Source organism: Nannospalax galili, unplaced genomic scaffold (assembly GCF_000622305.1).
Source record: "Nannospalax galili isolate Female #2095 unplaced genomic scaffold, S.galili_v1.0 scaffold751, whole genome shotgun sequence".
NCBI classification, from domain to species: domain Eukaryota; kingdom Metazoa; phylum Chordata; class Mammalia; order Rodentia; family Spalacidae; genus Nannospalax; species Nannospalax galili.
Window position 1 is genome coordinate 4,281,940 of NW_008331125.1, and position 23,872 is coordinate 4,305,811.

At 38.2% G+C, this 23,872-nt stretch overlaps 1 protein-coding gene across 1 annotated transcript in view; it reads right to left on the reverse strand.

The window, feature by feature from the left end:
- Positions 1–23,872, reverse strand: part of Zswim6 (zinc finger SWIM-type containing 6) — a 185,022-nt gene that overhangs the window by 1,971 nt on the left and 159,179 nt on the right. Inside the window, exons 6-15 of the mRNA XM_029557902.1 lie at positions 22,905–23,084; positions 17,450–17,626; positions 17,028–17,174; positions 13,507–13,653; positions 11,992–12,252; positions 8,181–8,316; positions 4,809–4,966; positions 3,978–4,141; positions 2,065–2,146; positions 1–707 (exon numbers count right to left, since the gene is read on the reverse strand). The exon at positions 1–707 is cut by the window's left edge and continues 1,971 nt beyond it. Coding sequence (XP_029413762.1) covers positions 1–707; positions 2,065–2,146; positions 3,978–4,141; positions 4,809–4,966; positions 8,181–8,316; positions 11,992–12,252; positions 13,507–13,653; positions 17,028–17,174; positions 17,450–17,626; positions 22,905–23,084 — 2,159 coding nt within the window. The remainder of the gene's footprint in view (positions 708–2,064; positions 2,147–3,977; positions 4,142–4,808; positions 4,967–8,180; positions 8,317–11,991; positions 12,253–13,506; positions 13,654–17,027; positions 17,175–17,449; positions 17,627–22,904; positions 23,085–23,872) is intronic.

Here is a 23,872-nt window from a genome sequence, read left to right on the forward strand (position 1 = left end):
GTGCCGAGGACTGATGTGTGTGAGCCGTGAGTGCGTTGTGTTGATATAAGCCCCAATCGTGGCATCCAAGAGTTGCCTCAAGGGGGCTTTGTCCAGTGACATGAGCTTACCAGAGTTCCTCCTTCCATGAAGTCCCACCATGCCAGGAGTGGTCAGAGTGCATCTGCGCAAAATGTCTGACAGTACTGTTGCACATTTGACACTCTTGACCACCAGAGGTATTATAGCTGCAAGCTCATTCTTACCAAGGGAGTGGCTAAGTGCACAGGCCCACAAAACATCATTAATGGCAGGGTGTGTGTCCTGATTGTAGCTCAGGTTGAGATGGGTCATGGCCAGGGTGGCCAGCTTGTAGGCCCTCATGGGGTACCCGCGGTGCTCCATGTACCGTGCTATTGTAAAGAGCTGTGTGTAGCTCATGCCGGTGGTAGCAGCGTCGAGGACAATTTGGTACGCCGTCTCAAAAGCTATGTGATCCTTTTCACAGAGAGTCAGTGCAGAAAGGGCGCAGTTCTGCGGGTCCTTCATGGCACACTGCAAAGCAAGTGTCCGGGCACTGCTGGCCAGCTTTTCCTGCTGGTGGCAGTCCAGATGGAGGCGGACTATGGTGCTGTTGGACATCACGGTAGTTGCAACAATACTGGTGGCCTCAGTGGGTGTGAAGAGCGTAAACCAGCTCTGCATGATGCTGTCCAGGGCATAAACACCTGTAAGGAACACAAACAAGCCCTATTACTGACAAGAAGGCTGGACACAGGTTCCATTTCCACTGTTAGAATCAACGCTCACATTACTATCCATCACAGAACATGAGCTGGTCAGAAACCCTGAAAGTAGTAAGTCTGGGAACAACCCTTTAGAATATGGTTATTATGGACTGTTACTCAGTAAAATGCTGAAAGGAACATGAACATCTTATAATAAAGAGACAATCCTCTTGGTGGCTGGTATTTATACTGCACTGCTTGCCATTTCAGACAATGGCTTTTTACTAATGAGTGCTTGGTCACTGGGGCCTTTACCCACTACAGGATTTGAGGGGGAAAAAAGTGCACTCTTCATCCAATTAGGAACTTAATATATGTGGTGTAAGGACACATAAAAGTTTAAGACCTGTAAGCAAGAAGATATCACCCATAATCAAGAGAAAAAAACAGAAGTGGCCTGCTGATGATTCACATATTAGAAATGGCATGTAAAGCCTTTAACCACTTCATGTACAGATCCCATAAGCCTCACCCATAAGAAAAATACGTAAGCGAAGGCCTAAATCTCAGAGAGGTTAGTTATGTATCTATCTTGGTGCAGGGACAGTTGTATGGCAATTCTAAAACTCTTATACCTTTGTACTGCTTCAATAATCTACAACTGCTTTAGTAATTTTTATATTGAGATCAAGTTCAGTCTCCCCCAAATAACAAAATGTTACACATGAATTAAAGAATAGCAAGAATGACTTTATAGTATTCAGTATCTAGACACTGATAGGGCAGTGTCTTCTCAGCAAGAGGTGTGTCCCTTGATGCAAACAGAAAGACGGTATAACCAACACATAGTTTTAATAGTTACCAATGTTGGTATTGTGCTCTTTCTGGGAATGTAGAGCTTTCTTGGTCCTGCACTGAGGTGGGATGGGGGATGGTAGGCTTCAAGCATCCTATAAATTACAGCTGATAGGCAGCCAGAGGGTTTTCCTATGACCAGCTACAATTTCTCACACACCTGAAAGCCCATCAAAACCACACTTAGTGGCTATCCCTTTTCTGCTACTTAGAGTAATGAGGGAGCTTTAGGAACTGAGTAAAAAGTGCTTACTCAATGATTCATTCCATTTTAATTAAGACACTGGAGCACTGCAATGTGACAGTTTATAAACTGAATAATACAAGTGTGTGTAACTGAGGGCTGGGGTTCTGGGGTTGGGAGTGAGGGAAGAAAGCCTCTGTGCATGCAAGAGGCAGCAGGCCCCTTGGAGAAGTCAAGATAAACATGGATTTTTTTTTTTCCTGGTATATAAGTAACAGAATAAATCCTACCACAAGCAGTCTTGCAGAGTTTACCTACCTACTTCAGTAGCACATGTCACCAGCCACCTAACCATCTCTCGCCGGCGCCAATTTAGGGTGGACAGTGTCATTCGCATAACCTATAAAAGGCAGGATAAAAAAAGTTTTGAAGATAATTTTATGTCAATGGAAAAGATAATCATTCTGAGGTATAAACTATGAGGCAGACTCTACTACTAGGAGGCCAAAAAGTACTTTATTAGAGCAAAGAGCTACATATGTGTTTGGAGTTGTCCTTGGCTTCCCCTAGCTGGCCTTACCCTGGCCTGGGAGGCAGGAGGCCCACTGTTTACTTCTGGAGGGCCACTAGCCAGACAGCATTCTAGCCAAGTCATTCAGTATCTTTTCTTGTCTGATTCAGAGCAACACAGTCTGGGCCCCTTTCTCCTCCCCAGAATTAATATTCTAAGGCTAAACTGTAATGAATTTAGTAACTCTCAATAGCATATGAATTCATGAATAACTTTTTTTATTTCTTCAGTCTCTATGAAAGTCACACATCTACAGGAAAAAAAAAAATTGGCATCACTGGTGACTTTTTTCCTCCCATTTTTCTAGCAAGAATTTCCATGATAAACTTATCTGCCTTTTCATGTTTTGAGATTCAAAACAACTAGCAACAGGACACTCTGGAACCTTTAGATAGGCCCTGTGGGATTCTTTCTTAGGCTCCTGAAAGAATGTCATTTACCTAGAATTCAAAAAATGCAGAAAGATTACATTAATGTTCTTTCTGTATCACACCTTCCATGATGAGGCACATGATAACAAAAGTAAGTCAAATAACAATTTATATTTAAAAAAATAAATTCTAAATTGCAAAATTTAAAAGCAATCACTTTGAACTTCTGCTTGCATAGCAATATGTTGCAATGAGAAGTGTATTTTTCTATCATCCACTTCATTAAGCATTAGTAATAGCATCACTGAAAAGAAGAATCTATAATTCAGAAAACAAATCAATAATCTAACCAGGGCACTGATTTCCCACACATCAGGTAGGGTATAACTAACTGCCTTTTAATGAGATAAAAACATAAAAGTTAGTATAGATTTCATGAAAAAAAGCAGAGACAAAACTTCTCAGTTCTTGGTTTGTACAGTAATCTGTGCAGAAACTATAAGAAAGCAAACACTTATCTGTACGGCTAACTCCAAATGTCCTTGGTGTTATGTTCTGCTGAAATCTGCAACTGGACCCAGGCTGATCACCTCTCCTTTACCCAATTTTCTCAGGGTTAAAAAAGGAGATAGAACTATCAAATGCAAACATCCATAAAAATGCGTACTTCCTCTAAAAAGTCAATTCTTACACCTGAATCTTTATTACACAGGCTGGCTTTATTCAAGTCTCCTGTCAGCAGTATTTCTCCATTCATTCAAAAGAGAAATCATAATGTTAAGGCTATAATTTAGAAAATGTTTTTTAAGTTGAGTAACACAAATAAGGATTCTTTTTGTTTTTTTAAAAATATTTATTTATTTTTATGTGTATGAGTGTACTGCCTGCATATGTGTAAGTACACCCATGCTGTACTGTGCTCATGGAGATCAGAAGAGGGTGTCAGATCCCCTGGAACTAGAGTTATGAATGGTTGTTAGCCACTATGTGGGTGCTAGGAATCGAACCCAGGTCTTCTGCAAAAGCAGCCAGTGCTCTTAACCACTGAGCCAGCTCTCTAGCCCCCACAAATAAGGATTCTAATTGTGCAGTCCCTGTACCAGACAGCAGTCTGGCTGAACTGAAAGTGATCACAGTTCAGAAATACAGTGCTCTCCCAAAGCCCAACAGATTTGGGCTCCAAAGAGCCATTTAACTGTACTGAAGAATTAAAACAAACAAAAACAACCCTAAGAAACACTGTTTATTAGCAGTCTTTGGTGGTCCAGGAAAGACCACTAATTGTGTACCTGCAGGCCCAGCTCCAGAGACACTTTCAAAAGAGTGATGTCTGGCAAACTGTCCATGAGAGTTGCTATTTTAAATGCATCTTGGGCAAGCTTGAAGATGTGTGATGAGGAGTGTATGTTTTTCTGGATGGATTCTAATACTGTTTCCAGCCTCCGAACATCGCCTGCAATGAACAAGGGAAAACCAAAATCAAACCACACCAAATGTAAGTGAAACAAAAGAAACAAAGAAAGACCATACAACCATATAGAGACACACACAAAAGTTGACAAAGTATACAAACAAAACAGAAAGCACAAGTTCCTTTACCTGCACAGAATTGCACGGATGTTATGACTAAATGTCCCACAATTACTGTAAAATCTACAAAATCTCAGCCTCACATAAAGATAACTGAGACACACCTCAATGACTACAAGCACACACAAATCAGAGCCAACAAACACAAGATCTCAGATAGCTCTCCTAGTTTCTATTTATGTAGTTTACTGAGGACAACAACAAAAGTAACCAAATCTTTTGTTCTATTTCTAAATCTCAGCTACTTAATGTTTTCTGTTGGGTGTAAAGTGTTGCATGAAGTAATTATGAACTCTGATGGTAGTAATTTAATGATATAGGTAAATAAGGATAATGCCAAGTGCAAAAGGGTAGCACCTATTCACCTCATGAGCAAAAATATGAAGTTAATATCTTAGAAAAGATCCTTATCTGATCTTAAAGCCACTTTGGAGAATTTGGTTGAACAAACAAACAAAAGACTCTTTGGGGGAAAAAATGAAAAATGCAAACCAACAAAACAATTCTGAGATCTCAGGACACTACAGTACCTTTGGCTGCAGTTAGCATGGTGGATGCCAGCTCACATTGCTGGGATTCAATGTGGCTTAAAGTGAACCAACGAGGGTATCGGTTGGGAACAACTGACGCAATGTGGTGGGGGCGGGTGAGGTCTCCTGTTGGAGCAGTAGATTCCAATACTAGTAACCTGTAATGGGAGGTAAGGAAGGCAGCATTCAGTCTTTATACGTGCGTAAGTTTGGTGGCAATGACCAGCCAGCAGAAGTCAGTGGGTACATGACGAAGGAAACTGATGTTGCTCAGGGCCCTTGTTTGGGAACTGAACAGCTCACCTTGGTGACTGCTCAATGCTCAACCTATGAGATCTCCTTTCTTTAGCATCACTGAGAAAATGCAACATTCAGAGAAATTAAGACCACTAACAATAAGAACTGTGAAATACAAGCCCCGATCTTTACCTGTTTTTGAATTTTATCCTGAGTTAAAAAAGAGTATCAACAAACCAAGAATAAAATGGATATGTACATGGAGATTACAGCAATTAGGTCAGTACCTGAAGATCTTAACCTATTAAAACATAAAAGAAGGGGAATTCTTACATTGATTGTAGACATATGCTCTGACAAAAAGTTTCTTCTTATGGGATCAAACATCCACAAGAAGCTCTAGATCTCTAACAGGGCTGTCTTTAGTCAATTATAATGGTGTATAACCTGAACTATCCATTAGAAACCTTTTCATACATTTATAATTTCTAGCATAATTAGTTCCTATGACTTAAGGAATCTTTTGAAGTTAGAATATGTTCTATCAATCTATCAAAGAGGTTGAACTGAACTGAATGGAATTATCTGACCCTTTGCAGTTTTATGTAAATTCAGTGTGATTTCTGACTTCAGTGAATCTTTGGTTTGTTAAGAATATGTTGACCAAAAAAACCAAAAACTTGAAAACAAATGACATGCTTAGCAATTTATTTTAAATAGTAAGTGCCAAAGAGATCAGTAGAGAAGCCATAACTGAAATAATTCCACTAAAGTATTCAAAGCATTGACTTCACCCAAGCCCACCAGTACTAGGCAGTATGTAATAAGATCGAGGGACAGAAGAGTTAGCAGGGTGAGAGAAAGATGCCGGCCGGCAGGCCTCCAGGGTAGTTACTGATTAGGTAAGCCAAGCAGCCCACTCTCCCTTCCTTTTTATCTAGCTTCAAGAGACATTAATATGAAAAAGGTGGTAAGGTAGAGGACAAAGGACTCAGAATTTAGGCAAGGCTGTTATTCAGCTTTGTTGTTGCTGGGTTTTTTTTTTTTTGAGAAAGGGTCTCCCTGTAGCCTCAAGCTGGCCTTGATTTTAGTCCAATCCACTGCCCCACCCCCGGCCAGTGCTGGGATTAAAGGTGTGCCTGCCATGCCTGGCCCTACCTTGCTTAGCTTCTAAGATCAGAAGATCACAAGTTCAGGGTGTATAGCTACAGACTATTCAGCTTTTTAAAGAGTCAACTGTGTTGCTGTACATCTTGCTATAGAGTTACTATAGAGAAAAATAATCAACACTCCAGGGAAGATGAGAAAAGAAGAGTGCTGAAGCTGCCCTTCCTTCGCTTTCCTCTTTCAGGACTAAGAGCCAGATACATCTCTTTTCCTTCCCATTTTCTTGGCTGCCTTGAAATGTTCTGGTAATTTACACTGGTCCTTTCCATGGAAGGCCCTTTCAATAGGGTAGTAGGGGCAGGCAGGAGGCAGAAAAGAATTCCCCTGTGCCCTGCTAGCATTCCAGGCTTTCATTAGGATAGCAAGTAAACCTTTCTGCCTAGCAGATACTGTTTCAGAACCTGATGCTACTTACCATTCAACTTTACAGTGGTAGTAGCAACAGTATTTGGCAGTATCATATTTACTTTCTTTCCTTTAAGACAAGAATGGAGTCCTTGGGATTACAATAGGTATAGAGATGAACATCTGTCCTCAGAAGACTACTTCTATTTCAGCTTCTAAAAGTGGGACTTTTTGTTTATAAAAATGTGCTTTAAAATACAAACCAAGTGACGAGAAGAAATTCGATGAGGAAACTGCTGCTCATGTTAGTAATTGATTTACTTTTTGGCACTTTAAAGATCAACAAAGTATTAGGAGGTTTCTCTAATAAACTACTGAGCTCTCCTGCTGCCAAGGAGTACACATGAAATTACTTGTCAGTCTTGAATCATACATATACACACACCCCATCCCTGCACAAATATAAGGTGGATATTAAAAGTAGCTTTTGGATACTGGTAATTCTTAGGCAAGGATTTGTGTTTCATTCTTTTTTTATCATTCTTTTTAAGAAAGGGTCTCCCTGTAGCCCCAGTTGGCCTGGCCTGGAACTGGCTACGTAGACCAGGCTTGGACTTACAGAGATCCACCTGTCTCTGCCTCCCAAGTGCTGGGATTAAAGGCATGCTGCCACCATGCCTGGCTCATTCATTCTTACATTGAATGTAGACATATGCTCTGAGGAGAAGTTTCTTCCTATGGGACCAAATGTACTTAAGCTTTAGATCTATACAGGGCTTGTCTTTAGTCAATTATAATGGTGTGCAACCTGAACTATCCATTAGAAACAGAGTGTTTTATTAATTTAATAAAAAGCCAAAGAGAAAAGGCTAATATTTTACGCAAGGTTTCTTTCAGGTGCTTAAAGTTGAACAGGTTAACATACAAGATTTAAAAACACTCTTGGGTTCATTGAAAAGTATCAACCCTGAACAAAGTCATGATAAAAACAATTATTTGGTGGATTAACTTTTGAAAAGGAAGCCAGAAACAGCAAGTGAACTGGGGGAGAACATTAATTGCTATGACTGAAAAAGACTGAGGAGGAGCCAAAGCAGCAAGTGAGCAGACCCTGAGTCCTTCCACACCGTTTGGCCTCCAGCAGAGCAAAAATATGCCCTGGTGGTGCAGGGGCTTCCAGTACTATGGTGGGAATGTGGAGCATAACAGGTATAAGAGCTTTCCTCCACTCTCATGTCACTGGAGGGTATTTGCTATTTACCATGCTTTTAAAAATTAAATTCTTTAACTGATTATTCAGGGAGCCTTCAATAGTGGTTATCTCATGATTAAATTCTTCTGAAATTGTACTTTATTTACAAATTCTACCTTTAAGAAGTGAGAACAAGCCACAATGGTCACTATGGACAGCAGTTAAGGACGTCAGCCTCCCCTTATATCAAAGCAAAATCAAAACACCCCAACAAACAAACTGCCTCCACAACAATCTAGGACACAAACAAACAGGATCTTTAGCTTCTCTGTTGCCTAAGAAACATGAATGAATGTCATGGTCAGCTAACAGCCATTTCTTCTAGTGGGGAATACAGACTGCCTCTACTGGGCTGAGCTGTGAATACATACCGCATTGCTCTCAGTGCAATTTTGTATGCCAATTCAGCATCATGAGGTAGGAGAGAGGTGAAGAGATACTTGGCAAATGTGTGCATTGGAACACTCTCCCGATGGATTATTTCACCTAAACCACTATATGGTCCAGCTGTGGAGAAGAGAGAATACATATTTTATATTCCTAAAGAACAAACTAACACTTCTTTGAAATATAAAATAGTTTATGAAAAAATAGCTAATCTAGTTAATAATTTGAACTAAGTAACAAAAATAATTTGAACTAAGTAACAAAACGGAAACAAACACTTTAGTCAAAGATTCTACAGAGAATAGTATCCAATACACACTTCACTTTATGAACAATTCCCCAAGCACTGCACACCTAAAATGAGAACCATAGAACTAAGGGACAGCGTACACTCAATTCATACCTCTGAAAACGAAGTCCTCTTGCTGAATTTGAGAAAGAGCCTTTCTCAGTGTGTGTCAATTGAGCATCCAGATACGCAGATGCACAGATGACTGCTTCACTAGAGAACCTGTCTCTCGACCCATGTAAGTCTTAGGGCCACAGACATGAAGGTTTCACAACTGGGTGCTCAGTCTCAAGGTAAAAGGTGTGGGAAGACTCTGAGCCAGAACCCTCAATATAGACTTATTTAACACACTGTTGGTTTTGATAAGTAGAAGTAGATATTAATTCTATATGATGATTTAAAAATGCTACCCATTTGGTATTCACCATAAGCAAAAGAAAAACATCAAAACAACTGAAATGTACCAATCTGGGCTCCAGCAGCAGGCCAATCTTGAAAACAAAATCACATTTAAGCCATCAAAATTCATTTCTTGGTAAATCTGACAGGCATAGTGTGTCAGCACCAGCTTCCCCTGTGTGTGCCCCAAATGTTGCTGAGAGGGAAACAAGAACTTACACTTGGGTGCTCTGAGCTCTAGTTATTGTCAAGTGTTTAATAAATTAGTTTCCATGTCACCTTTGGGTAACATCTGTTTCATGATTTCTAGAATTATAAGTTATGACACTGTTGCTCAGAGGACATAATACATTTGATATCCATGAGAAAAACCAGTCTTGTAAGGAGTTTAGAATGCAAGACAATGCAGCTCAGAATTCATGAGAGGAGTTCACTGAACTGGGTATTGTGTAGGGCATGCTATGTTCTAGGTCATTTTAAAGTTAGTAATTATGAGTTATTCACTATTTAAATATTTTGGAAAATCATATCACAACTAAATATTTTAAGCTAGACAAACTATAATCCATTTTAAACCAAATTTATGGACATTTTAAAGACATTTAGAAATGTCTAGTAATAGATACTCTTGAGAAGTAGAATCGCACTTGTACCTTTTGCACACAAGTCGTATCATTTAAGTTACTGTGGTGAACATGTACAACTACTCCCAAACTCCTGTGCTGAAGGCCACCCCACTGTGATATTTGGAGATACAGACTTCATGAAAGGAATTAAATGTAAATAAGCTTCTAAGAGCAGGGCCTGAAATAACAGGATTATTGTCTTTTTTAATATTTTATTATTTTTTATTTTATGTGTATGAGTGTACTGCTTGCATGTATGTGAGTGCACCTGTGTTGTCCAATGCCACGAAGGTCAGAAGAGGGCTTCGGATTCCCCTGGAATTGGAGTTACAGATGGTTCGTAGCCACTATGTGGGTGCTGGGAACCAAACCAGATCCTTTGCAAGGGCATTCAGTGCTCTTAACCGCTGAGCTATCTCTCCAGCCCCAGGATTATTGTCTTTTTAAGAAGAGACACCAAAGAGCTTGTTCTACCTCTGGTCTCTGTCATGTGGGGACAGGTCTTCAAGCCACGAACAGGGCCCTCTTGAGAACTTTGGTCAACACCTTTGAATTTGGACTTCAGTCTCCAAAACCGTGAGAAATACATTTTTGTTGTATAAGTTACCTGCCTATCATATTTTGGTATAGCATCTAGGTGACTAACACCCCAACTCCATTTTACTTAAAGACTAATTATAGCAATATACACTGCAGACTAGCCATATTCTTCATTTTTCCTCCATTTCTTTCCAAAGGTTCCCTTTAAACCACTAAATGACCTTTTTGTTATTATTCAGGGAAAACCAGAATGCATTTCAATACTTCATTATATCTCCCAACAAATAAAACATCAAGTCATAATCTGACATCTGGTACTACGTTTCCCTAAAGGCACTTCTCTAATATGTAACTATATGTGCCAGTTCCATGGCCAGAAGAGAGTCACACTCAGCAACAATATAATTACTGTTCCCTCTGTTCAGGTATTTAGGACTGCTAACAGATTTACCCTATACTTGGAAAGAGTATAACTGCACGGAAAACTTCCTGAGCCAGTAAAGACAATGCACCAATGAAGCATGCATCGTTTGGAGAATACAGAAATGGTCAGAAATGGATAGACTGCTTCCTGTCCTGTACCACCCACTCTTGGGCCCTGTAGGGTCCAGAAAGGGGAGGATGCAGAGCTGAGTCAACAAGAGCGCCTTCTTAAACACAGCTCTTTAAAAATAGTTTGACTAGGGATGCACTAAACAAAGACAAAAAGTTAAAAATTATCAACAGTGATATATTAAAAGGTAAATGATATACCAAATTATTATCAGCTTTGAAAAATTGCATATCCTCTTCTAGAACTTCAGTGTAATGAAAAATCAAGTCAGTATAAGCAATGAGAGAAATCAAATAAAAATTAGGAATATCTTCAGACATGAAGTCTGATATTAAGGCTCACTTTATGCGCATTTTCCCTTTAAATGTATTTCCAAGATATAAATGTATAATATATTTGAAGAAAATACTTGCCTTCAAATAGATTTTTGGACAAATTAAAGAGGTTTTAAAACAGTGTTTCTTGAAAATGTGTAAATAGTTCATGCTATACAATGGTACCACACTTAAGAGCCAATCACAGAAAAATCCCAAGATTATAGCCCTGTCTGTTTGAGAGAGAAGCAATTCCATCAACAAGACACCAAAATTTGCACAGATTAAGTTACCATACTAATTATATTTAGCTTTTTGAGAAAAAAAAATTGAAAAATAGTGCCAAAAACTTAATTTTAGGCCTTTTAAATGTTTTCTTTTCCGACAAGGTCTCCTGGAAGCCTCAGCTGGCCTCTAACTTGGTATGTAGACCAGGCTGGCCTCAATCTCAAGGAGATCTGCTGGCTTCACACCCTGCTGGGCACTTTAAATGTTAGCCTTATAAAATCAAGATTAGCCTTTGCTTTAGATAACATAACTTTCTCTTGGTGAATCTATACCCAATGAGTTCTGTGAAGCAATAAAGGCAGCAGACATTCACTCCTGTAGCCTTCAGTTTTTTGTAGGCAGGTGCATGTGACATACGAAAATCCAGATGTCATATAACAGTCAATAAATCTGCAGGACTACCAATCACTTTCCACTTTATTATTTAGTTAATAAAGCAAGTAAGAACATGGGTATCAATAATAATTCACTAAATATCAACACTGTAGTTATCTCAGGAATTGCACAGACTAAATAAAAAACAGTCCTTTACAAAGCAAAGTGACATAAATGGGGCTTATTTCAAACAAGCTATCCTACATGACAACCTAAATAAAATGGTATGAATCTGAACATCAGTTTTCTAATCTGGTAACTAATTTCTTAGATGGTGAACATGTCTTTGACACTCTGTGATCCAATCAATCAGGACATCTACCATATTTAATGCCCATCAGTATTCAATATAAGAAAGATTAGCATCTACACCAAACTGGGGCTAAGCTGTAAGCTTCTTTATCAAGTTACCTTCCAAAAGGAAGACTGCTTGCTTGCGAAAAATTTTCACCAGTGTGTCATCCAATTCAATTTCCTGAAGCTTAGAAATGAGCTGCTCCTCATTCCGGCAAACTTTCTCTTGGGTGTAGAGCCCATCCGGCATGATGCGTTGCTGCCCCAGCCCAATCAGTGCTACTTCCACGGCCAGTGTCACATAGGATTCCCCTTCTTCTAAGAGCTTGTGTGCAGACAGATGCTGGTACTCTAGAGACTTGCACTGTCCCATATGTTCTGGAAAACGTTATAAAAAATGGATCTAAACTACATCTATGGATACTGTGATAGGCAAAAATATTTGTTCAAATCAGTACTAGTGAGCGAATTATTGACTTAAGGCTGAGAAAGCTAGAACATACAACTTTTAGGTTAAAGCAGTACATTGCTTTCTAGTATCACTGAGCAAGTGACCACAGATGATTAAGTGTATATGTTTTATGGGATAAAATATAAAAAAAGGGTTTTTTTTTCCTCACTAAAAAGATACCAAAGAAAACTATAAATTTAAGAAAATGTATTTTCATTAAAGGTAAAATTACATGCTATGAGAATGTTACAATAAAGACCTTTATATTGTAAATCAATACATGCTAACAATAAATTAACTTTAAAAATACGTGACTATAATAGTAAAAAATTTTAAAGACTGGTATAAAATGCTTCCACACTTTTAATTGTAACACTAAAACTTATACGTCAAACTCCCAGGGAAAAGTGAATCTGAACTGATAAATTTACCCTCAAGCTTTGGTGAAAACCACCACCAAGGGCAAAATTAAGATGGACAAGATAATTAACCTTCTGGCTTCATCCTATCATGAGACGAACGAAGGGACAATCCTTAACTCCTTTCCTTACCTCTGATTCAGGTATTCTTTTTGAGGTATGACTCTGAATTCTCAAGGGACCAAAAAGAAATTCCAAATATCACTTTTAAAGAATGTGTGTCAAACAGTTTTCAATGGTATTTTATATTTCCCTTCAAGTAGACTTAAAATATTTGTCACTTCTGATGCAAAGACAAATTTGAAAAGCAACTAAATTTTCTAGTTCTAAATGTTATGTATAGCCTTATTTTTGTCACATTCTGTTAGAAAACTGTCATAAATGCTGATAAATTCTTAGTACAGAAGCATGTATGTAAGTACATCAGGTGTGTGCAGTGCCCATAGAGGACAGAAGGTTGGATCTCCTGGAACTGGAGTTATACACGGTTGTTAGCCACCATGTGAGTGCTGGGAATCAAACCTGAGTCCTTAAGCAAGAGCAGTCAGTGCTCTTAACTGCTGAGTCATCTCTCCAGACCCTAGAAGTTGATTTCTAAGATTTTTCTATTTGAGGAAACCTACCTGAAGCACACAGTAACAGGTTACTTCCTAGCTCTCTTATTAACCCGCAGATACTGTTAACTACACGGCTTCAAAAAATATATTGTAAAGAAAAAGAGTTTAGTGAAAGAAAAGAGCAAACAAGTACCAATGGCTTTACCTGTAAAATCAGAGAATCCAGAGAAGTTTTCACCCTCAGTGTGGCAAGCTTCCATGAGGCTACTGAAGAGAGTGCCCACAGGGTCAAGGGGGTGTCCAACCCAGCCTTCCAGATTGGTTATTGAGGTTATGCTTTTATGGGGTAGCTCTGTATAAAAGAGGAATTCAGAGATGGAGAGAAGGGAGATGAAGAGAGAAGTAAGGGCGATACAACTTTATGCTTTAACAGTAGTATTCTGAAAAAATATTTAATAATGAATTCGGATGGAAATGCCCCTCTAATTAAAAAGTTTATCAAAAGGTACTATAATCCCCAACTTGTTAACAATTTTGAGTTGTAAACATCCATCTGTGAATCGATATAAATGGTACTAAATTCTCAGAACATCTCCCAACATCTATTTGATTTATATGTGTAACAGAATGAGCTAATGTGTTACTATTTATAGTACGCCATACTCTTCGGGGGAAAACGAATTCTAAAATTTTCTCCGGAGAAGCTAGGCACCCCACCACCAATGCTTCCTTAGGAATGCCCTTAGAGATGGTAAAGCACCCTGGAATCTACAGCCAGGTAACTCTAGAACTGTATCTTGATGTTCTTTGTGAGCTAGCACTCACTGGGTCATCTCAGCTGAGAAAAGGAGCACGGTGACATCCTGGTTAGACTTGTGCTCCCACATGAGCATTGTTAAATTGCTCCATCACTTCACAGCAGCCCTCCTTACTGAATGAGGCACTGAAGAAGGACCTCTGTCAAAGGTGAACCATAATAGAAGTTAGATGTGGATTTGGAAGAAACATACTCATTTTCTTCACATAATGCCCCTTGTAAATGGTTTAAGACACCATCTATTGTAAAAATGCTATTTATATTTGTTGTTCACCACAATGAAACAGGAGTTCTTTTTAAAAGGAAAATATAAAATCTACCTACCTACCTACCTACCTGCTTACCTACCTATTTACCTACCCATCTATAAGAAAAATAGATACATAAATTAACTTAGAGCTAGCCAAAGAGTCATTCCATGAAGTTAACACTTCTTCATTAAGTCTTCTGGTTTTACATTATTACCTATCAGTATATACAAATGACACAAGATATTAAAGTTTATTTAAGGTGGGTTCTAAATTCCTTAGGTAGGTCATGCCCTTTGGTTTCCACCCCTGGATTTCATGAAAAAGAAAAATATGCATTACTCTTGGGAACAGCCCAAATATATATGTATATAGTTAAAGGAACTGTGTGGCTATACAAACAAAACTATGGTCATGTGAGAGAAACTGAAGAAATAAAAAAAAGAAATAAAAATTTCCTCTTAGAATCATGAAGCTAACAAATCATGTCAAAGAGTACTGAAAATGTTGAAATGCATTTATTAACCTTGTAACAAGTAACTGTAATGGCACTTTGACCTTGGAAGCATCTATGAAAAACTTAATCTTTAATATTAGGACATGTCCTTGGGACTGTTAGCAACATACTCTGTTCCAAAGGCCAAAAATGTCGAAAGTATTTGGGGGCTTGTACCTAATCCTTAAAAGATTTTAGGGTTACCTCTTAGAGGGGGAATGTACTCAAAAGCCCATAAAAATAAATAAATGAAAGAAGAAAAAAAAAGAAATTGAAAAAAGTGATGGGGAGATATGGGAGCTGTTGAAAGGGAGGGAGTAGTCATGGATTTGATCAAAACACCTTATATGTATGTATGAAATTCTCAAAGTTTTTGTGAAAGTTAAAAAAAATTAGGACAAACAATAATAAAAAATCAGGTAAAGATAGAGGTAAGGATATATCATCCTAGAAATAATTAAGAATAGCCTAAAATAAAAATTTTCATCACTTCCAGGTTGATAGAGAAACATGCCTGAGACCAGCCGAGACCTCAGTTACCACATAACCAACCTCATTTTTACCAAACAGAATTTTTTAAACTAACATTTCTCAATAAATTTATGAAGTATTTAAAAAATGATAATGATCATGAGCTAGTTCTTTCTACATTATAAAAAGTACTCTACATTTTCACATATTGAATGGGATTCACTATTCAGAACCAAACACCTTTGACAAGAGATTATCTATGTGTTTAGAAGACAGGTTTCAGAAAAACTTTCTATAGTGTCTAGCAATGTATTTCACAAGTAGAACTGATAAAGTAATCACAAATCATGACTACTCACGCTCCAGACCCATCTAGGCTTCCCTTTCTTTGGGAAACTCTAATTTTGGATTTTTTTCATTGTGTGACAGCGCTAGTTAACACTCATAAGGTATTTTCGACATAGAAGGAATTAAAAATTATGGCAAATACTTTTTCTCCACTCTCCAGCCTATTCCAACAACTTTAATAATTTTTTGTATTAAAGGTGTGTATATAATTATCAAAAGTTTAAAAATAAAAATATAACCAAGAAATTAATTCAACAGTAACAAAACTATTCTTTTTCTTTTTTTTTTTTTTTTTTTTTTTTGATACAGGGTCTCTTTGTAGCCCCAGCTGGCCTGGAACTCACAGAGATCCACCTGCCTCTGCCTCCCAAGTGCTGAGATTAAAGGTGTGTGCCACCATGCCCGACTGAAACTAAATTTAGCCAGGTGTGGTGGTGCATGCTGCCTATTTCTAGCTCTCGGGAGACAAAAGCAGGCTGATCTCCAAGATCAGCTTGGTTTACATAGTGAGTGCTATTTGGTCTCAAAAAGATCAAAAAAAAAAAAAAAAAAAAGAGAAAAAACAAGTCAACCAAAAGAAACATATGCCTACAAAAGAAACTAACAGTATATGATCAGGAAAACCAGACACATTTCACTATCTGACCCAGAAATTAAGGATCCAGTAATACCCACAGCACATCAAATGTCATCTATAGAATTTGAAAAACTCCCAGGGTTCTATTCTGATTACTTTCAGTAAATAACATGTCTTCATACACACATTACAATGGCTAAAAAGTTATAGGATGCAGCTGGATGCATGTATATTATGTGGGGCCTTATTTAAGTACTTTATAGAAACTATCTGATTTAATCTCAGTAACTCTGAGACAGACCCTTTGCTGAACCCTGTTCTGAAGAAAAGGAACCTAAATCACTGAGAAAGTCAAGTCACTGCCTAAGGTTGCCCATCTGGGACTTATTGCTGGAATTTGGGGATGGGCAGTCTATCCCGGAATTCTTTCTGTTGGAATTGAAACACACATTCACAAAGAAAGTGTTTGGCTTTCATTTTAGATGATCCAGACACAGTATCTACTAAAAAAATAAAAAATTCTCTTTGAAGAATTGTGTAAGAGATTTTTTTCCTTTCAACATTCAACCAAAAATAAAGACTTAAGGTTTTTTTTTTTTTTTTTTTTTTTTTTTTCAGGGACTGGTCATCACATGTTTTTTAAGAGTAGTAAGTAAAACCATTTCTGTGGCTGTGCTTTAAAAGAGCCATCTCTCCTAGGGAACATAAAACCTAATTACATCATCACCAAGAAACTCATTCCAATAGAGACAACCTCCTTCACAATCACCTTTTTTTTGAGTCCGGAACATTTCCAACTGTTTCTGTTGCTGTCGTCGTAATGTGTTAACAATAGCTATTGCTAGTCTCAGTGCTTCTCTGGGGTACCCATGAGAACGTAATGCATCCACTCTTGCACAGGCTGTAGGAACATGTTCTACAACAGAAATCCAAAGGGGTAAAGTTGCCCCTGTCAGATATATCTATAAAAGCAGGCTATCATAGTAAGATGTTTCTCCCCGAATATTATTTTAAAAGATATGGGAAACCAGTTTCTGAACTTGGATTTGAATGAAAAATTCAGCCCCTTTTGGCAAGCATTCATCCATCTCCCATTGAATCCTTCAACTCTCCACCTCCCACTCCAATAATGCTATAGAAACTAAACAAAGAAGTAAGTCATGGAAATGTCTTTCCGGTTTGGCCACTTACCATGCCAGAGGGGCCACCCACGGGAGTCAAAGAGGGAGTTTTCAGTGTCGTCATGGTAACAGTAGTTGGTGTAGAGGTCACTGCTGATAATGTGCTGCAAGTGGCTATCTTGCCAGTGTAGATCGCATGCCTCGATGGCTCTTGTGAACACTGTCCGATGTGGCCTGTTCGATGAATCTGTTTTTTCCACAATTCAGAAAGCTGTGTCAGCTATTATTCATGTGAATAAATCAGTCATACCATTCTGGGGCCAGATGTTCATGAGCACACCCCCACACACAGTCCTGCACCCCTTAAGCAGAAGGGTGAAGGGTGAATGAATATTCTCACATCCTAAGTGCTTGAAGGCAGCCCAAAGAACCTCCATTCACTCACTTGTTTTATCAAACACAAATATTCTGTCGTCATTAAAGCTAATGCTAAAGGCATCCTGCAAAAACAATTGTCAAGTCTAGTCTCCATGCCAAATACACTCAAAAGAGGCACTCGGCCAGAAAAAGAATCACATGAAAAGTCACTGCTCCCCACCTGTGAGGAGCTATGGTGGGCTGCCCCTGATGGGATCAACAGCTCTCACAAACACTATGCAAGAGATGTGACACCAGCCATGGAACCTTTCAGGAAGATGCAGTCAGCCTTAAAAATACGCATAAGGGTTGTGCTTTTGGTTGTATTTTTTAACTATATTGTGCGGTTTTGCACAATTAAAACTATTATGCTTCTTGGGATACAATGATTAAATGCCACTTTATATCCCAAAGGGCATAAATGCATATGTTTAACATTTCACAAAGCCACACAACATAGCTACAAAACAAACCAGCGCACTTACCTTGCCCCTACAGGCTGCCTCCTGACTCCTGGGCAGGTTCCATGACTGGTGTGATGTCCCCAGCATAGTGTATGCCGGGGCATCACAAGAGAACGGAAGCATACACTCCGAAGGGGGTTCAAGATTCAGGACCTGACGAAGAAAAGAAATGTTTGGGGAATAAAGGATATTCTCACCTTAGCTCCTTGGATTATTCAATTCCTAGAGAGACTATCAGGCACTCCCATCCCAAGCTTGAGTCCCCACTCCAAACTTACCTTCAATCATGGCACAAACTTTACTAGCCTCCATTGAAACTCAGGGTAATGAACCATTTTGTCTGTATATACTTAACTTTGTTTAAGCACAGACCCTCACTGCTCTGAGACTCAACTAAATGAGGATCACAATCTGAAGCATCCCTTTAAGATTTCATCTTTCTGTCCCCGGACCTCCGGAAGAGCACAGAGAGAAGGCAAAACACAAACAACAAACAGTAACTGAAAGGAGAAGAGGAGCCTAGAGAACTCATCTAGTCTAGCCTCTTTATTCTGAGGGTGGAAGTGAGCAGCAATGGAAGTACCATAGCTTGTCATAAGCCCACAGCCAGGTACTGTCTATGTAAAAAGCATTTCCCTTCTTACAAGTTTGGCTAATAAAATTGTTTGCAAAAGGCTGCTCTCAAGTCTGAAGCAAAGACATTACTGCAGCTTGGTCTCATATCAACTTAGATATCCACATCTGAAGAGCAGACATATCAAAGTACATGGATGATAGATAAATTAAAAGGTATAAAAAAATGATGCAAAATGTACTATACAGCAGTCCCTTTTGCATGAAAACTACCATCATCACGACTTCAGCTGAGCCTGATCGCTAAACATAGTCACAATTGGGCTTGTTGACAGTTGTGCTCATTCATTAAAGGAGTGCCAAGCAGGGTCACTGGACCCTCACCTGAGTATCCAGCCACTCTTCCCAGCCAACTAGTCCAGCCTTGGAAGACAAAAGGAAAATGGGGAAGAACCCAACAGAGGGATATTTTTGGAAGCCCTTCTCAAGAAACCCCAATGGTCTCTCATATAACTATTTGAAAATTGCCCTGTTCTGACTTTTTTCTAGTTCCCTGTCTAGAACTCGTAATGCTAATTACTCTTGCCTTTACTTCTCCTTCACATCTCCTATTCATGATTTGAGGACCTTCTTTTCCCCTTAGAGACAAGAGTTATGCAATTTGGGAGTCTTTTGGATAGACCCACTGAAGGGGTACTCCAATTGCCTACCCTGCGTCCCTGTTCAGCATGAAAGAAGCCAGAGCAGTCTGCGTCCTTATTTCCTACCGGCAATTTGGGTAACCCCTTCAGAGGATGGTGTGATACGAATAGGAGGTTGGAATTGGCAAGGCAGTTAGGGTAAAAAGACCCCAAAGATATGCAGCCAGTTTCTTGGCTAAAAGTCAAAATGTCCTTGAGCCTGTTAGCAACATACTCTGTTCCAAAGGCCAAAAATGTAAAAGTATTTGGGAGCTTGTATCTAATCCTTAAAAGATTTTAGGGTTACCTCTTCAGAGGGGGGAATGTTGGAGGGGAGAGAGTGGGCATGGATTGATTAAAACACCTTATACGTATGTATAGAAATTCTAAATTAGGTTTTTGTAAAAGTTAAAAAAAAAAAAAAAGGATGCATCTGCTATTGTTCCTGAGTAGGATATTTGCTAGCAGTAGACAGAGGTATATACTGCAAAATGGGAAGGATGGCCTCAACTTTTAACTGCCTTTTGAATCCATGAAGGCCTTTTACTGAGCAGAATACATATGCTATACCTGGTCTCACGACTTCTCACAATCAAATGTCCTAAAATCCAAGTCTTGTATATTTTTTGTTTGTTAGTTTGTCTGTTTTGAGACTCAGTCTCCTTGGAGCTCCAGGTGGCCTAGAACTTGTTAGGCAGACCAGGCAGGCCTCAACGCTACAAAGATCCACCTGCCTCTGTCTCCTGAGTGTTGGAATTAAAGGCATGAGTCACCAGGCTAAGCATACATTTGTATTTTTAAGTGGCTTTATCACTGGCTTTTTGTTTAATTCAAATCACAGAAATACAATTTGTAACTAAAAAGAGATTCAAAATATCAAGTTAGTAAGTTGTAGTGAGCTAGAGTGCTACTGACTTGGTTCACTATGATACTACTAATAAATAGTTAACATGTAGTGTGATTTCATTTTAAAAAGCTGAACTGCTCTCATGTGTTTATATGGCAGCACAGATAATTGTAGAGAACCACATGCTTTTAATACTGGTTAGCTCCAAGATATTAACAGAACCAATAGTAACAAAAATGCTAAATTCTTACAAGAGTATATTTAAACAAAACTGAAGCTATATAACATAAGAAGCATTAAAAAAAACAATAAATATATAGATTTATAAGCATCTTAAAGTAAAGGATATGTAACATTAAATTTGGGAATGTAAAAAGAGGAATTCTTAAACAAACAAAAAAACAAAACAAAAACAAAAAGAAACTGATTTTCATTCTCCTGTAATTTTTAAAAAGCACTCCTTCAAAGTATCTGGATTCGAATGTTGTTCATTAATTCTACAAATTACCCAGCAAAGGCTTGGCATTATAAGTCCTTCAAATCTGTGTAACACTGCCCAGAGTCTGTCCTGCAAACACTGTGAACCCAGTGCAATGAATGTCACATTTGCTGGATTCTGCCCCTCAACACCCAGGGTCTCCCTTAGGAGAAGAGCACTGTGAAGGAGCTCTAGGTATAACCATCATCATCCTGTGCAGGTATGAAACTGGTACCTTTTGTAGGGATAGCTCTCCTGACAGCTCCTCAGAAGACTGTGTGTGTTATGCTAAAAGCAGATGCCCTGGTGCTTTTAGGTACAACAGCTATAAATGCTGCCTTTGGAATACGAGAACTGGCTATATACTGCCTAGGCCAAACCATAAGTGAAATGAACTGTGGTACTTGGAGGCTGAATGATTTCTATTAGCTTTCTATGGTCTATGGAATTTTCATATTTAACCAATGGTAAAAAAAAAAATAAGTGGGGAGTAAAAAGCCAAGTGTAGGATATATATCAGAATGACAGTCCCCTCAAGTAGAAGGAAGTGAAACTCAGAAACGTCTAAGCATAAAACCAGGGACATTGCCCACATAGATGTCTATGAACTTTTTTCCTAGCAATGAAAAGAACAAGCATTGAACAACTAAACTTAAGTTAGAAAAAAAAAATCGGACTGAGGGTACATTTAGTTATTAAATTAAATCATCATGAGCACAATAAAGATAGGACAGATTTCAAATACTGAATTCCTAAAGCAAATATGTTTAGATGAAGCAGAGCCTGATAATCATCCTTTCCAAGTCCTAATACCTTTTTTTTGTAATTAAACAATCCTGACTGGACAATCCTTATGGACTTTCTTAGTTCTACTAACATCACACGTGAACTCAGCATACTGTACAGCATTTTTCCTTTTTTCTTTTCCCCCTTAAGCACTATCCATTACTTCTGTAGCCAACAAAGAATGTGTGGTACTCTTGATTCTGAATCCTTCTAACATTATTTAATTCCTACCTTGCTTCTATTATGTCTTTAAATTACTTCCAACTCCTCCACCAACATAAAATCATGTATAAATACTGGCATGAATTAGTTAATCAAAGTGTATTTTTGTTAAGACAACTAGTTTAATAATTTGGTTCTGAAAAAGATCAGAAAATCCAGCAGCATTTGGAGACAAAAGTGAGGCCAAGGAATAATTTTATTAAAGATGGAGGAGAATGTCAATAGGGCAGAAAAAAAAAAGGGGGGATAAAATGGTGATTATTCTGAAAACATCTGGGAGCATTTCTTGGTTGCCTCTGCCTCTGAGAAGAAGGGCACCATCCATGCAGGTGGGGACAAATATGCAATGCAATCCTTCACAATAAATTATTTTCTTAATCCAAATGTCAACAGTATCCTATAGCTCTCAGTACTGCGTTTCCTTGCAACATTCTAAAACTGAAAAATTTTAATTAATTACACAGTAGTCCAAGTATGAACTGACCAACAAAGATAGAAACACCTACCCTCAAGCCTCTCAATATTCTTTACACAGTAATATATTACTGCCCTACTCTATATTTTCAATCAAATATATACATATATATAACAACTATCTGCATTATGAGAATATTTTTAAAACCATACATTGGTCTCAGTTAAAATTAAAATTCAGGCATGGGTTTGGAGAGATGGCTCAGCAGTCAAGAGCACTGGCTGCTCTTGCAAAGGACCCAGGGTTGATTCCCAGCACCCACCTGGCAGCTGAAAACCATCCGTTACACCAGTTCCAAGAGATCTGATGCCCTCTTTTGAGCTCTTCGGGCACTGCATGAAATATGTGCATTTGCATACATGTAGGCAATACACTCATACCATAAAATAAAAATGATAAATAAAACATTTTTTAAAAATATGAAAAACCACAGCAGACATTCACAGTCAAAATGTACTGTCTTTGAGTTATATAGTTAGTCCTAAAGTGGGTCAAATAATTTCCTACATCCATTGTGTCAACATTACAAACATACATACACAAAAAAGTAGATAAAATGAGCAGAATGTCACTGCATACTCACCTTGGTTGGCATTTGCACCCTGAGGCAGAGCATTGGTCAAGTTGGGTAACTCACTGCCATGATTTCCATCTTCCCATGGACAGACATCAACACTATTCCATTTTTTCAGTTGTTTTAGCCAACTGGCTTTCTGCTCCAACTTGCAGTGGGGGTTTAAAACTATGCACATCCACAGAGCACCTAATTTAAAGGAGACAAAAAAGTAAATTTCTAACATTTACTAAAATGTGCAATGCTTATAGCTAATGGAAAATCTGAATCGCTTCAAGATGGACACAAGTCTGTCAGCTCTCCTAATATACAGTATACCCTAAGTTTGAACCAAAGACCAAAGTATGGTTACACGTAGATATGACATTTTCACAAATTTTGTGATTACCTTCCTATTTATATACATTTTACACACAAGCCAATAACATGCAATGCTGAGGTTCAATTTAAACAGATTGAATTTCTAAAACTATTTTTGCATAATGAAAGAATAAAGGCATACAATGGACACAAATAACTTTGTAGTTTCCTATGAGAATTTCACACTATATTGTGTTTATTAGTAGTACCCATAAATATGTTCACTAAAGCCTTGACAGCTGACACTGGAACTCTCACCCGAAAGGTGATGAGACAAGTTATCATTTGACTACTTTGATTGTGCTTGCTTTATTTTTTCAATCTCCAGAGAATTTTAATATATCTCCGACTCATAATATTCAACAAAATATCCTGGACTTAAATTTTTTTGACTTACAACAAAGCAGGAAAAAAAAGTGTGACAATTCTCAAGGGAAAACCCAACAGATGTCAAGCAAGATGAACAAGATGTTAGGATTAAGAGATTTGATAGCAGCTATGTTCTGAGATAAAGGTAAAAGCAATTTAGAAAGTCAGCTCTCAGAAATGAAGTACAAACTATAAAAAACTATAGAGAAATTTTATAAGTAGAAAAATATATAAATTAAAAAAATTGC